Raw genomic sequence first — 14765 nt, forward strand, 5'->3', positions numbered from 1 at the left:
TTCATCTCCTTCTCGGGCGACACGGAGAGCGCGACGTCGCCCGCGAAGCCGGCCTTCCGCAAACTCCCGACGAACATCTTGTAGCTGTCGACGGCGTAGCCGAAGGCCAGCCCGACGACGACGTCGTTCGCCGGGTTGTGCTTCAGGCCCCAGAGCGGCCGCGCGGCGACGGTTTTGCGCGTCGTCTCGTTCGGGACATTCAAGGGCGCCGTCCACGCGTTCTCGGGGAGCGGCTCGCGGAACGCGCAGCACGTGCCCTTCATGACGGCCGGGTCGACGTCGAGACCGCAGGGCCGCCGCAGGCCCGTGAGCCAGGCCTCCTCGCTGCAGGGCGTCGCCGTCCGCGGCGCGGCCGGGACCCGCGGCTTCGGGACCGCTTCGGGCGGCGGCACGGGCTTGAACTTGGGCGCGACCGGCTCCGGCGGCGCCGGCGGCGCTTCGATCGGCGGTTTCTCCTTGCGCGCGGGCAGCTCGAGGCGCTCGAGGAGCGCGGCCGGGTCCCGCGTCGATTTCGCGACGAGCGCGCCCGGCCGCCGCGCGGCCTCGGGCTTCAGCGTGATGGTCTGCGCGCCGTCCGGGAGCCGCACGCGGCTGCCGTGGTAGGCCGTCGTCGTGGTCGTCGTCTGCGGCGGCGCGGCGTCCGGCGCGGCGGCGGCGCGCACGGCGAAGGCGATGGCGCAGACGACGACAAAAATGAGGACGAAGACCCAGTTGTTGCCCTCGCGCGGAGGAGGAGGTTTGGGGCTGCTGGGGTCTGGTGGCGTGGTGCCTCGCGGCGACGCCGGAGCGTCGCGGCCGCGCCTCATCGTCGAATGGCAGCTGTGGTTTAGCCGATGAGGCCCCCCATTGCCTGTGGGCGGGCTTTTCAGCCGCTGAGGCCCATTGCGCCTGTGCCAAGGCTGTGGCAATCGAAGGCGAAGCGCCGGCAAGCCGATCGGGTTCGCTCGTCGCCGCGGCCGCCGCTTGACATCGACCGGAGTAAATTTGTGTTGTTGTCCGTCGGCGGTCGTGCCGGCGAGGAGGCCGCGAGCCCCACCAGCGCCCCGCAACCCGCCGGTGCTATCGTGCTGGTCAGCTGATCGAAAAACAGGAGCGCGGGAGCGCGCGTCGGAACCGGTGGAATGGAGGCCGCGGGCACTCGTCTGTTGGACGAGTCGCAGCCCTTTGATGTGGCCATCTTCGATGGGGTCGTGTCGGCGTCGTACGACCCGCGGCATCCCGAGCGGAGCATGGCGAACGAGATCCTCATGAAGCTGCGCGAGCAGTCCAACGCCTGGGCCAAGGCGGACGCGATCATCGAGAACTCGACGCTTCCGCAGGGGCGGTTCTTCGGGCTCATGGCCCTGGACGACGCGATCAACACGCGCGCGCCGGCGCCGCCGCACCGCGCGCGCCTTCGAGAGCGGGGGCGCGCGCCGGGACGCCGCCCCGGCCGCGCGCGCGCGCGCGCGCGGAAACGAACAAAGGCCCGACGTCCCCTCCGCGGCGCAGGCGGTGGAAGATCCTGCCCGAGGAGCAGCGCGTGGGCATCAAGGGCTTCATCGTGAACAAGATCATCCAGCTCAGCAGCGACGAGGCGACGGCGAGCGCCGAGCGGACGATGATCCACCAGATGAACAAGGTGCTCGTGTCGATCCTCAAGCAGGAGTGGCCGCACAACTGGCCGTCGTTCATCGGCGACGTCTGCGGCGCGAGCCGCACGTCCGAGGTGCTCTGCGAGAACAACATGCACATCCTGCGCCTCCTGTCCGAGGAGGTCTTCGACTTCAGCAAGGACGCGATGACGACGGCGAAGATCCGCACGATGAAGGAGTCGCTCAACGCCGAGTTCGCGCAGATCTTCCGGCTCTGCGAGTTCGTGCTCGGCGCGAGCTCGCGGCCCAAGCTCATCGACGCGACGCTGGGCACGCTCAAGGCCTTCCTCTCCTGGATCCCCCTGGGCTACCTCTTCGAGACGCCGCTCGTGCAGACGCTCGTGGAGCGGTTCTTCGCGGCGGCGCAGTTCCGCAACGCGGCGCTCGAGTGCCTCACGGAGATCGCGTCGCTCTCCGACCTCGAGCCCAAGTACGACGAGGCCTTCGTGCGCCTCTACGTCGGCGCGCTCCAGGCCCTGGGGCAGATCGTGCCGCGCGACGCGTCGCTGGCGGCGGCGTTCGACGCGGCGAGCGGCCGCGACGCGGACCAGCTCTTCGTGAGCCGGCTGGCGCTCTTCTTCAGCGGCTTCTTCAAGGCGCATTTGCGGCTCGTGGAGACGCGGGAGCACGGCCAGGCGCTCCTCGAGGGGCTGCAGTACCTCGTGCGCATCTCGGCCGTGCCGGACAACGAGGTCTTCCAGATCTGCCTCGACTACTGGCACGCCTTCTCCCAGGACCTGTACGCGTCGGAGACGGGGCGGCCCGTGGGCGCGCCGCGGCCGGGCGCGCCGCCCGCCGAGGGCGAGGACGGCTTCGACGCGGCGGCGCCCGACGCGCCGGCGGCGCTGAACCTCGGCGGCGCGGCGCCGAACCGCTTCGGCGGCGGGCCCGCGGGCGGGGCCGCGGGGCCCAACGCGGACCGCAAGGCGTTGTTCCAGCACGGGGGCCTGCTCTCGCAGGCGCGCTTGGTCATCATCAGCCGCATGTCCAAGCCCGAGGAGGTGCTGGTGGTCGAGGACGAGAACGGCGAGATCGTCCGCGAGATGTTCAAGGACACGGAGGCCATCGCCCAGTACAAGACCATGCGCGAGACGCTCGTGTATCTGACGCACCTCAACTACGACGACACGGAGTCGATCATGCTCGACAAGCTCGCGCTCCAGGTCGACGGCACGGAGTGGTCCTGGGCGAATTTGAACACGCTCTGCTGGGCCATCGGGTCCATCTCCGGGGCCATGAGCGAGGACGAGGAGAAGCGGTTCCTCGTGACGGTCATCAAGGACCTGCTGGGGCTCTGCGAGGTGAAGCGCGGCAAGGGCAACAAGGCGTGCATCGCGTCGAACATCATGTACGTCGTCGGCCAGTACCCGCGGTTCCTCCGGGCCCACTGGAAGTTCCTCAAGACCGTCGTGAACAAGCTCTTCGAGTTCATGCACGAGCTCCACCCGGGCGTCCAGGACATGGCCTGCGACACGTTCCTCAAGATCGCGCTCAAGTGCAAGCGCAAGTTCGTGACGCAGCAGCCGGGCGAGGCGCGGCCCTTCGCGCGGGATCTGGTCGCGCAGCTCCCCGCGATCATCTCGGATTTGGAGCCCCACCAGGTCCACGCCTTCTACGAGGCGACGGCGTGCCTCCTGAGCGACCGCGGCGGCCACCCGTCCGTCGCCGCGCAGCGGCCCGCCTTACTCGCGCAGCTCATGGCTCTACCGAACGACGCGTGGCGGCGCATCACGCACGACGCGCAGCAGAACCCGGCGACGCTCGTCAACCCGGACACGGTGCGCGACGTCGCGAAGATCGTCAAGACGCACCGCATGGTCTGCGGCGCGTGCGGGCCCCTGTACGTGACGCAGCTGGGGGCGTGCTATTTGGACCTGCTCAACGTCTACCGCGCGTACTCGGAGGCCGTGTCGTCCGCCGTGCAGCAGCACGGCGACCTCGCGACGCGCCACGCGGACGTGCGGGCTCTGCGGGCGGCGAAGCGCGAGATCCTGCGGCTGCTGACGACCTTCGTCGAGAAGTGCGGCGAGCCCGAGGCGCCCCCGCCGCTCGTCGCGACGTCCTTCGTGCCGCCGCTGCTCGAGCCCGTGCTCAACGACTACCGGCGGTCCATCGTCGAGGCGCGCGACAGCGACGTGCTGAACCTGCTGGCCGCGACGGTGGACAAGCTGCGGGATCTGGTGGCCAACGAGGTGCCGCGCGTGCTCGACGCCGTCTTCGAGCCGACGCTGCGCATGATCACGCGCAACTTCGAGGACTTCCCGGAGCACCGGCTCGCGTTCTTCAAGCTCTTGAAGGCCGTGAACACGCACTGCTTCGCGGCCCTCTTCGCCATCCCCGTGGCCCACCACAAGCTCGTCGTCGACAGCGTCGTCTGGGCGTTCAAGCACACGGAGCGCAACGTCGCGGACACGGGCCTGGAGATCCTCTACGAGCTGCTGCTCAACGTCGGCCGGACCGTGGACGACGCGAAGCAGCCCTTCTACCGCGCCTTCGTGCTGCCCCTCATCCAGGACGTGCTCGCGGTCATGACGGACCGGCTCCACAAGAGCGGCTTCAAGATGCACGCGACGCTCCTCCGCCACCTCTTCCACCTCGTCGAGGCGGGCCACGTGACGGCGCCCCTCTTCGACGACCCGACCAAGTACCCGTCGAACCAGGCCTTCCTCCGGGACCACGTCGCGAACCTCCTGAGCACGTCGTTCCCGAACCTGAGCCGCCAGCAGATCGTCGACTTCGTCGTCGGCCTCTTCGATCTGCGCATGGACCTGCCGACGTTCAAGACGCACCTCCGCGACTTCCTCATCCAGCTCAAGGAGTTCAGCGAGCAGAACAACCAGGACCTCTACTCCGAGGAGCGCGCGGCCCAGCAGGTCGCCGTCGCGGAGCAGCAGAACGCCGCGCGCCTCGCGGTCCCGGGCCTCGTGAACCCGCACGACCGCCCCATGGACGACGACGACCTGTGATCGCCGCGCCCAGACCACGCCCCCCTCGCGCGCTCTCCGACACCCCCCGAAACCAAAAGCAAGATCCGCCGCGTAACGCGCAGAAAAGTCGACCCGCGAGTTGGTGGGGTCGCTTCGAAGGGCGGAGACATGCGGTTAGGTAGGCGTCTGTCAACTCGGGGGCGGGGAACAGTGGGGGATGCGGCGCGCTGGCGCCCCTGCGGGCCCAGCGCGGCGGGTCCTTGGGCCTTTGGCTCTGGCGCGCGCGCGCGCCTAGAGGAGCGCCGCGGCGAGGAGGCCCGCGGCGACGAGCGCGATCGTCGCGCGGATGCCGGCGGCGCCGTCGACGTCGAGGGCCGTCGGCGCGGACGTCGTCTCGGCGACGAAGAGGTCCGCGCGGATGACGTAGTAGTCGGAGCCCCACGGCGTGTACCCGTCCCAGCCGGGGTAGGCGTCGTCGCCGAGCATGCGGTCGCTGAGGGAGACGTGCCACTCGGGCGTCACGAGGTTGGACACGGCCATGTCGTCGAGGATCGCCTCGTGGGCGTAAGCGAGCGCGGAGACGCGCGCGTCGTGGTCGTCCTCGTCCGACATCGTGTCGATGAGCGCGTCCACCGTCGACGAGTTGAGGCCCGCGTGGTTGCTGCCCCCGTCGGAGCGGAAGAAGGCGTTGAGGAACCAGGCCGGGTCGCCCGCGGGCAGCGTGTTCTGGGCCCAGAGGAGGAGGTCGAAGTCGCCCTCGTCGAGGCGCGCGACGACCTCGGACCAGTCGTCGGACTCGGACCGGTCGCCGTCCATGGTCATGATCGCGTTGCACTTGATGCCCACGGCGCTCAGCGAATCGCAGATGGGCGTCTGCATCGTGCCGAGGTCCGGGCGGAACGCGTAGGCGACGAGGTCGATCGTCAGGTTCTCGCCGCCCTTCATGCGGACGCCCGTCGACGAGTCCAGCGCCCAGCCCGCCGCGTCCAGCAGCGCCTCGGCGCCGCTCTCGTCGGCGTAGGACTCGCCGAGGTCGCTCTGGTACCACGGCGTGTAGTCGGGGAAGAGGGACCGCGTGCCGTGGCCGCCGGCGAGCGCCTGGGACACGGCGTCGCGGTCGACGGCGAGGTCGATGGCCTGGCGCACGTTGACGTCGTCGATGGCCCGGCCGCCGTTGTTGCCGACGTTGTGGAAAATGCCGTCGACGCCGCGGACGTCGGAGAGCGTGTCCGAGTCCGCGGGCAGGTGGAAGCCGATGTCGACCTCGAGGTTCTCCGAGGCCGTGGCCAGCGCGTCGGAGCTGGCGTACTTCTTGAGGAGGATGTCGGGGCGGTCCGAGGCCTGGGGGTAGTACCTACAAGGACGCGTTCCTTCTCCGCCGGGTTTCCAGAGACGCGGCGGCGGTACGTGTTCGGCACGAGGTCGATGTGGTCGCCGGAGACGAACGCGTCGACCTTGTAGGGGCCCGTGAAGACGTAGTCCGAGCCGTCGAGCATCCAGATCGTGAAGACCCACTCGGCGAGCACCGAGTCCATGACGTGCGTCGACTCGTCGGACTCGATGGAGATCGTGACGTCGTCGAGCGCGGTCACCGTCCAGCTCCCGACGGTCGCCTGCGCGTTCGAGTTGACGCTGTTGATGGTGTTGAGGCAGTCGGCGACGTGCGTCGCCGTGACGAGCGTGCCGTCGGAGAAGTAGTAGTCCGACTTGATCGTCGCCTCCCAGACCTGCGGGCGCGCGTTCCGACGCGGGCGGGGGGCAGCCCCGGGCGCGACGCGCGTCGGGTTCGTCGACGCTGCCCTTTGCGTATTCGCTCACCCAGGTGACACTCTCCGCCACCTGGCCGACGATCTCGCCGTCCTCGTTGACCGTGAAGAGGTTCTCGGAGATGCCGTGGCTCGTCAAGCTCCATCCGTTGCTGCCCGGCGTGGGGTCGATGGCCGAAACCATCGAGCTCGTGCCCACGATGACCGTGTCGTCCGCGTGCGCCGCCGGCGCGGCGAGCACCAAGGCGAGGAGCACGGCGCGCGCGTGGGTAATCAAGGCTGCCATTGTCTACTAGTGTCGGACCCGTCTGAATAGAATTCGATCCTTGACTGCGATTCGCGCGCGCGCGATTCTGTCTGGATGTTGACCTTCCGACTCGGAGTTCAGTTTATGTTGAACGGGCCGTGAAAACACGCCGCCCGGCCGAGTCCAGGACAATCGGGAGACATGGAGGTTAGGGGCGTCTGTCAACTGAGAAGGGGAACAGCGGGGACTTGCGCGCATGCGGCGCGCCGGGGGGCGGGGTCGGGGCGCGCCTACTCGGGCTTCGCGGCGACGGCGGCGATGCCCGTGATGAACTCGGCCTTGAGCGACGCGCCGCCGATGAGGCCGCCGTCGATGTCGGGCTGCTTGAGGAGGCCCTCGGCGTTGGCGCCCTTCATGGAGCCGCCGTACTGGATGCGCGTGGCCTTGGCGACGGCCTCGTTGACGTTCGCGGCGAGCCACTTGCGGATGGACGCGTGGACCTCCTGGGCCTGGTCCGGCGTCGCCGTCTTGCCCGTGCCGATGGCCCAGACGGGCTCGTAGGCGATGGCGATCTTCGCCCACTCCGCGTCGGAGAACTTGCCCTTGAGCGCGCCCATGTGGTCGTCGAGGACGACGGCGTCGATCTTGCCCGCCTCGCGCTCCTCCAAAGTCTCGCCGACGCAGACCATGACGGAGAGGCCCGCGTCGAGGGCCGCCTTGGTCTTCGTCGCGACGAGGGCCGACGACTCCTTCTGGTTCGTCCGCCGCTCGCTGTGGCCGACGATGACCCACTTGACGCCGAAATCCGCGAGCATGCCCGCGCTCAGCTCGCCCGTGTAGGCGCCGTCGCCCGTGGCGCTGCAGTCCTGGGCGGCGACGGCGATGTCCTGGCGGAGCGTCGCGAGCACGGAGCCGATGTGCACGCTCGGCACGCCGACGACGACCTCGACCCACGCCTAAGGAACGACGTGATTTTTTTGGGAAGCGCGCCATGGCACGCCGGGGTGCGTGCGGGGATGGGGCCCGCCTCGTTGAGCGTCTTGACGAGCGCCGCGGTCGACGCCTTGGTGCCGTTGCACTTCCAGTTGCCGCCGATGAGGTACTTCTTGCCGTCGAAAGCCGCCTGCGGCGCCCCGGGTGGCCCACCAGCGCCGACGAAGGCTTGCATCTTCGACTGCGGCGCGCGCGCGGCACGCTCGCGCGGCGATTCCGGCCGTGCACCGCGCGGGCGGGGCCGCGCGGGACCCACGTGGCCTCCGGATCCGCTGGCGTGGCTGGGATCGGCGAGCGGTGCGGCGCCGCTTTCTTCGCGCGCGCGCCCCGGGAAAAAGAGTGTGGCGCGCGTGATCAACACTGGTGCGCACGACGAGAGAAGCCATGGTGTTAAACGGGGACGAAGAGCGGTGTGCGAGCGGCTGGTGGAAAGATGCGCGGCTTTGGCAGCTTGGCGGCGCGACGTTGCCGAAGCGGCTCGCCCAGCACCTCAACGAGCCACATCAGCACATCTTGACGCGACATTGCTGTTTGACCGAAGCTGTCCCGGCGGCCCCGGCTACGCTCGGCCGCCGCGCCGCTGCGCGGCATCGGGCGGGCGACCACGAAAAGCGGCGTCGCGGGCCCCTACCGCCTTCGCGGCCGGCTCGCGACGACCGCGGGCTCACGCGTTGGGTCTTCTACTTTGTTATTTTCTCGGGCGCGCCCCCGTCCCGGGGATCGCTCACTTGCCGCCGCGGATGGTCGTCGCCTCGAGCTGGAGGAGGTAGGCGAACTTCGTCTTCGCCGAGTCGCCGTCGGACGCCGCCGGGTAGAGCGGCTTCCGGCCGTTGAGGAGCCAGATGTTCGCGGTGAGGACGCACGCCACGGAGATCCACGCGAGCGACGGCGCGAGGACGAGGCCGGCCGCGGGCGCCGCCGACTCGCGGAAGAGCTGGACGGCCCGGAGCACGCTGCCCCAGACGGCGAGGCACCCGATCGCGGACACGCCGAGGCGCTTCTCGACGTTCGTGACCGTGTTCCACGTGTCGCCGATGCAGAGGTGGAGCATGAGGGCCTCGAGCGGCGCCGACCGGAGGGCCCCGGCGTAGACCATCGTCGCCGCCGTCGCGCGGAGCGCCGTGATCGTCAGCCAGATGAACGGGAACGCGATGCCCGGCGGCGTCCACGCGGGCCGCTTCACCTCCACGGGCGTCGCCTTGCCCGCCATGCCCTCGCGGTTCGGCCGCGAGTTGTCCAGCAGCGAGAAGACGCGGCTCCGCAGCGACAGGAAGCAGAACGTCGCCCAGACGACGGGCGCCGGCAGCGCGAACGGCAGCGCGTCGACGGCGGACGCGGCGCCGAGGAGCAGCCCGAACTGGGCGCCCGTGGCGGCGACGTACTTGGCGACCTCCCGGGCCGCGTAGGCCGTCTTCGACGACGGCGCCGCGGGCGGCGCGGGCGGCGCCAGGCGGCACCCAAAGTCGTAGAAGGACACGACGCCAGTTTTGGCGCACGCGTCGCGCCACTCGGCGACGCTCGCGGCGCGCAGCGGCGTCTGCGGCGCGCGATGTGCCGGAGCGGCGCGCGGAAGGCGCCGACGGCCGAGACGGCGAGGAGCGCGCGCAAGATCCGCATAGCCATCGGAGCGCTGGCTCAGTCGGCGAGCCGCCACAGCCACTGCCGCAGGCCACCGGCCGCGGCGCGCGCGCGGGGGGCCGTCTCGACGGCGCGGCGCGGGCCAGCAGCGTACGGGCATGGACGAGGAGGTCGCGGCGCTCGCGCGCGTCTCCGGGTGCGCCGTCAGGCGGACGGGCGAGAACTCAGCGTCCAAAACACACCCCACATCGCCCGCACGATGACGACCCCTTATTCCTCGTTTCCGAAAGGCCGCAGCCGCTGAAAAGCGCGCGAGTGGCTCTTCATGAGACTTCCGTCAAACTGACGCTAATCTTCTCACCGAGTGCTGATTCGCTCGCTCGCTCGCGTCGACGCCGCGCTTCCGCCGCGCGACCCGCCAACCCCGCGCGCAGGCCAGAGGCTCGACACGCCCGCGCACATTTTACGCCAAACGCTTCGGGGGTTGGGTTTTTCGGGCGACGACGTCAACGAGCGAGACGATGAGAACGACGGTGCCCGTCCCCTGCACGAGGCAGCCCGTCGTGGGCACGAATGCGCGGTCGCATTGCTCCTCGCTGCCGGCGCGGAAGTGGATGCTGGGGATGACGGCGGCGTTGTAGCTCTTCACCTGGCATGTATGGAGTGTCGGACCCCGGACATCGTCAGACTTCTTCTGGAGGCGAACGCCGACGTGAACAAGCGCGACATAGACGGCTCGACGCCACTTCACTGGGCGATCAATGGGCTTTATTCTGATCGGGAGACTATTGCCTGCGTGAGGTTGCTACTCGAGGCCGGCGCGGACGCGACCCTGCAAGATAGACAAGGATTTACGCCTCTCCATAAGGCAGCTTATTACGGGAATGCCAGTGTCGCCAAAGCTCTGATCGCCGCGGGAGCTGATCCGAACGTGAAGGATCTCGTTTGCCAACGGGGCTCCCCATACGCTGTGGCGCTTGACCACGGTCACCGCCGCGTCCTTCGCGTGCTGCTCCAGCACGGTGCCGTCCCAGATGCGCACGTTTACCGCCGCCAGCCTCCCGTCGTGGTTGACTCTGTGGTCCACATCCCCCCCAGCGAAACCGCCTGGCTCTACCACGACCGGGTCGTCGCGGCAGGCGGCTACGACGCGCTCGTCAAGCAGCACCGGCGAATCCTCGCGAGCGTCGTCGACAAGGTCGTCGAGGCCAAGTTCGGCCGCCGCGCGCCGCAGGAGGTCTGCGCGCACGCCGCCCTGTTCATCGCGCCACCGGGTGGTTCGTAAGCACGAAGCACGTCCTAGAAAAACACAACGACACACACTGTTAGAACAAAAACTCGAGCGTGTCCATGTCCTGGAGGAGCGGGACGCCCCAGTAGAACTCGCCGCGCTTCGCGTCCTGCATGAGCTCGTAGAAGTTGTCGAAGCTCATGGACGAGTTGATGACGGCGGCGAAGGTGTGGCCGCTGTAGAGCTCCGTGGACCGCGCCTGGTCCGACGCGACGAGGCGGTAGAAGTCCGCGACGTCGCAGCCCTGGGCCCGGATGAAGGCCTCGACCTTCTCCTCGAAGAGTTTTTTGAACCGGTTGTGGATCTCCGTGTGCTCCAGGAGGTACTCGCCTACGAAGCAGCGCGGTCGGCGCGGCCGCGGGACCCGAGAAACCGCGCCGCGGCGCGCCGTCCTTTCGATGCTCGTCGTCGAAGATGCTCGCGTTGTCGAAGGCGAACTTCTGCAGCGTCTCCTCGAGGTCGCTGTTCTCGTAGTAAAAGTCGAAGACGGCGCGCAGCAGGTCCTCGTCGGCGCCGCCGAGGCCGCCCTTGGCGTCGCCGCCGCCGCCGCCCTTGGCATCGTCGCCCTTGGCGCCGCCGCCCTTGGCGTCGTCGTCGTCGTCGTACTTGCCCTCGGACTTGGACCTGCGCGGACGCGTAACCGATTGCCGACGCCTCGGACGCTGCCCGGGCTCACTCCATCGCGCCGCGCGGCTTGAAATCCAATTCACCAACGAGGGAAACGTAAACAATATCATTGAAACTGATTTATCGACATCCGATCGGCAGCCCCGAGCGTGTGCAGCGTGCCTCGTTCCCGCGGCCCCGGCGGCCGTGCGAGGGGCCGGGGCGCCCCGGAGCGGCCCGTCGGCGGTCGGGGCGGCGCCATGCGCGACCCCCCGGCGGCGCTGGCGGCGTCCCGCGTCGCGAGCTCGCTCGAAACCGGCGGCCCGGCGTCGCCGGCGACGACGTACAAGCCCGACCCGAAACGGGGCAAGGGCGCGGGCCTGCCCGGGTCCGACGACCTCTACCTCGACGCGGCCCTCGGGGCGCTGAACGTCGGCGTCGGCGCCGAGGGCCGGCCCCTGCCGAGCATCACGTCGACGCCGACCGTCGCGTTCAAGCGGTCGCGCTTCGCGGGCCACGCGGCGCCCGTCGCGTCCGTCGGCGACGTCGAGTTCGTCGTCGCGGCGCTGAAAGGCGCCCAGCGCTGCGTGCCCTACGCCTACCGCCTCGCCGGGGGCGCGCCCGGCGCGCCGCCCGAGGGCGCGCGCGAGGGCCGCGACGACGGCGGCGACGTCGGCGTCGGCGACAAGCTCCTCCACTTGTTAACGCAGTGGGACGTGGAGAACGTGGTCTTGGTCGTCACGCGCGACGACTCGAAGAGCATCGTCGGCGGCGAGGCCCTGGGCGTGCGGCGCTTCAAGATCGTCATCGACTGCGCGAAATCCGTGTTGGAGCTCTGCTACCTCGACAGCCTGCGGCGGACGCTCCGCGCGTCGCGGGGCAGCGGCCCCGAGTTCGACGCCGCGGCGTCTTCCGTGCCCGCGTCGGCCCACGGCGCGGCCCTCTCCGCGCCGCCGCCGCCCGTGCCCACGGGCGTGCTCCGGCGGTCGCGGTCCGGGAGCTCGCACCCCGTGCCCGAGGAGGCGTCGAGCCTCGACGCGGCGTCCGTGGGGTCGTCGTCCAAGTCCGCCGCGCAAAAGCCGCTCCCGGAGAAGAAGCCGACGCGGCCCATGGGGCCCGACGCGCCGAACATGATGTTCCGGCCCCGGGGGCCCATGTGGAAGCCCACGCGGACCGCGTTGGGGACGACCGCGGATTTACCGGAAGGCCGCGACGTCGACTCCTGCGGCATCCCGCTGACGCGCGCCCTGGGCCGCGTGAACAACTTCCGCCACGGCTTCGACGCCCAGCGCGAGTCGCCGTCGAAGATCGTCGCCATGCGGCCCCTCGACGACGAGACGCTCTACGCGGGCTCCGTCGACGCCGCGTACCGCGACGACGACGACGGCGGCGCGAGCGGGCCGGCGCCGTCGCCGGCGGCCTACGACGACGAGGGCTTCGGGCTGCCGCGGTCCGCCGTCGCGACGGCGCTGCCCATGCCCCCGGACCTCGACAGCTCGCTGCGATCGCGAAATCCGCGCGATGCGGCAGCCCCACGCGGAGGTCGAGCTCGTGCTGCGCTGCGTGGCGGCGCTCGTCGACGGCCCGCGGTGGATCCTGCGGAAGCGCAGCGGCGGGCCGGCGGCGCGCGCGCCGCCCTACGACGTCGACTGGGTCGACGTCCGCTTCGCTTTAAGCGAGCCGGAGATCAACGCGCGCCTCGCGTGCTTCGACGCGTCGCGGCCGCCGGGCGGCGCGCCGGCGGCCGTGCTCGGGTCCCTCGTGTCCGCGGGGCTCGGGCCCCGGGCCATGGACCGGCTCCGCATCCGGTCCTTCGTCGCCGCGGAGTTCCTCCCCTGGCTCTGGGCCGCGCTCGCCGTCGAGATCGACCCGGACCAGCTCGCCCACGCCATCTCCTTCCTGCCGAAGACCATCGCCCACCCGGCGGGAACCCGCGACGACGTCGCGGGCGTCGCGGGCGCGCCGAAGCGGCGGAACGCGCGCGAGGAGCGCGAGCCGCCGCCCGCGCGGCCGCCGCGGAGCGCGGCGCGCGCCGCGGCGCCGGCGCCCCACGCCGACTCGCACCTCTCGCTCCCGGACGCGCTCGGCTCCTGGGAGGACGACTCCGACCTCCAGATCCCGGGCAAGAAGCTCCTGCCGCCCGACGAGCCCGACATGCAGAACCGCGTCGGGCCCCGCATCCAGGCGGACCCCGACCCCGTCGACCAGTGCCTGTGAGACGCGGCCACACGTTGTTCCAGCGCCGCCGCCCCGCCGCCGGCCTGCCCCGACCCCCGCCCTCCTTTACAAGACGACCTGACGCTGACGGGCACCGGCGCGCTGCTCGAGGCAGAATCTGATGCTCGAGGCCGACGGTTTCGGCCGAGCAATCTTCAATAACGCGAGCCAACATGGGCGGGGCTGCTAGCGCGCCGACCGACGCGCCGCCGCGCGCGAGCGTCGTCGCTCGCAACGACCGGGTCCAGGCGACGGTGCAGGAGTGCGTGAATCGGCATAATAAGCTCGTCGAGCTGAACATCGGCGCCGACGAGACCTTCCCCATGGACGAGCTGCGCGCGCTCTACGCCGACGCCGACGACGCGCTCTTCAAGAAGGCCGTCAAGCTCTTCGACTGGAGTTCCAAGGGCGAGGCGGCGCTCGAGAACGTGAAGATGTTCTCGCTGCTCATGGTCGCGCTGCTGCACCCGTCGGAGGCGGGGAAGATGGAGCGGACGACGTTCGACATCGCGTTCGCGATCTTCGACGCCGACGCCAGCGGCAATTTGGAGGTCGACGAGTTCAAGGCCATGTTCCGCGCGCTCTACCAGACGCGCGTGTCGGCGCTCAAGCTCGTCTACACGTCCAAGGCGGGCCACGCGATGCTCCAGGAGTTCGCCGAGTCGGAGCTGAGCACGGAGAACATGGAGTTCGTCGACGCCGTCGACGCCTGGGCGGCCATGGACGACGCGCAGCGCGGCACGCTCGCGGCCGGCGGCCTGCTGGACCAGTTCGTCGGCGAAGCCGCGAAGACGCCCGTGAACCTGCCCGCGAAGGCGACGGCGAAGCTCCAGGCCGAGTACAAGGCCGCCGTCGACGGCGGCGTCGAGACCCTGGGCGACGCGTTCTTCGAGGAGAGCAAGAAGGAGATCCTCAAGGTCATCGAGAAGGACACGTTCGCGCGCTTCAACAAGGACCGGGAGCGCATGGAGGCGCTCATGAAGGAGACGTTCAAGGAGGTCGACACGGACACGTCCGGCAAGATCTCCAAGGACGAGTACATCGCCTGGGCGAAGCAGCACCCGGAGGTCCTCGCGTTCTACGAGCACCTCACGGCCCAGACCCACAAGATCAAGGACGGCGCGATCACCTACGAGGACCTCGGCAAGCCGTCCCTCGCCCACGGCGCGGGCTCCCAGCCCGACGTCGTCAAGGCCGCCGCGGAGCCGGAGGTCGCCGCGGCCGCGTAGGCGTCGTCGATCCCCGGGCCGGGGGGGGGGGGGTAAATCAGAATTCTCGCTTCAACATCTTGTCTCTCAGCTGAGGCTGAGTCTGAGAGCATGGCGGCGATTGTGATGCGCTTTGTGGGGCTGCTGCTGCTGTTGACGCACGCGGCCGTCGCCGAGGACCTCGACGAGCTGTGGCTGCGCTCGGAGCTCGTCGAGGACGCCAAGCTTCGGTCGAGCTACGTCGCGCAGCTCTCCTCCATCCGCGTCTCCGGCGATGCCGGGGTGTCGCGCATCCAGA

At 69.9% G+C, this 14765-nt stretch overlaps 4 protein-coding genes across 4 annotated transcripts in view; 2 read left to right on the top strand and 2 right to left on the bottom strand.

The window, feature by feature from the left end:
* Window positions 1–980: 980 nt before the first annotated feature.
* AURANDRAFT_54723 (hypothetical protein) lies at window positions 981–4690 on the top strand (the record flags this gene model as incomplete). Its single annotated transcript, XM_009041681.1, has 3 exons — window positions 981–1363; window positions 1492–2398; window positions 2561–4690. 3 exons carry the CDS (start codon window positions 1122–1124, stop codon window positions 4598–4600), a joined length of 3189 nt encoding a protein of 1062 aa, XP_009039929.1.
* Window positions 4691–6767: 2077 nt separating this feature from the next.
* On the bottom strand, window positions 6768–7998 carry TPI5 (hypothetical protein; the record flags this gene model as incomplete). The annotated part of the gene is made up of 3 exons (XM_009041777.1): window positions 6768–7530; window positions 7587–7697; window positions 7939–7998. 3 exons carry the CDS (start codon window positions 7951–7953, stop codon window positions 6865–6867), a joined length of 792 nt encoding a protein of 263 aa, XP_009040025.1.
* Window positions 7999–8291: 293 nt separating this feature from the next.
* Window positions 8292–10578, bottom strand: AURANDRAFT_66482 (hypothetical protein; the record flags this gene model as incomplete). Its single annotated transcript, XM_009041776.1, has 4 exons — window positions 8292–9104; window positions 9678–9794; window positions 10113–10203; window positions 10478–10578. 4 exons carry the CDS (start codon window positions 10576–10578, stop codon window positions 8292–8294), a joined length of 1122 nt encoding a protein of 373 aa, XP_009040024.1.
* Window positions 10579–11302: 724 nt separating this feature from the next.
* Window positions 11303–14765, top strand: part of AURANDRAFT_66483 (hypothetical protein) — a gene marked incomplete at both ends in the record, with an annotated part of 7539 nt that continues 4076 nt past the window's right edge. The window contains 3 exons of the mRNA XM_009041682.1: window positions 11303–12499; window positions 12585–13241; window positions 13508–14470. Of these exons, the coding sequence (XP_009039930.1) occupies window positions 11303–12499; window positions 12585–13241; window positions 13508–14470 (2817 nt within the window). The remainder of the gene's footprint in view (window positions 12500–12584; window positions 13242–13507; window positions 14471–14765) is intronic.

This window comes from Aureococcus anophagefferens (genome assembly GCF_000186865.1).
Source record: "Aureococcus anophagefferens unplaced genomic scaffold AURANscaffold_23, whole genome shotgun sequence".
NCBI lineage: Eukaryota > Pelagophyceae > Pelagomonadales > Pelagomonadaceae > Aureococcus > Aureococcus anophagefferens.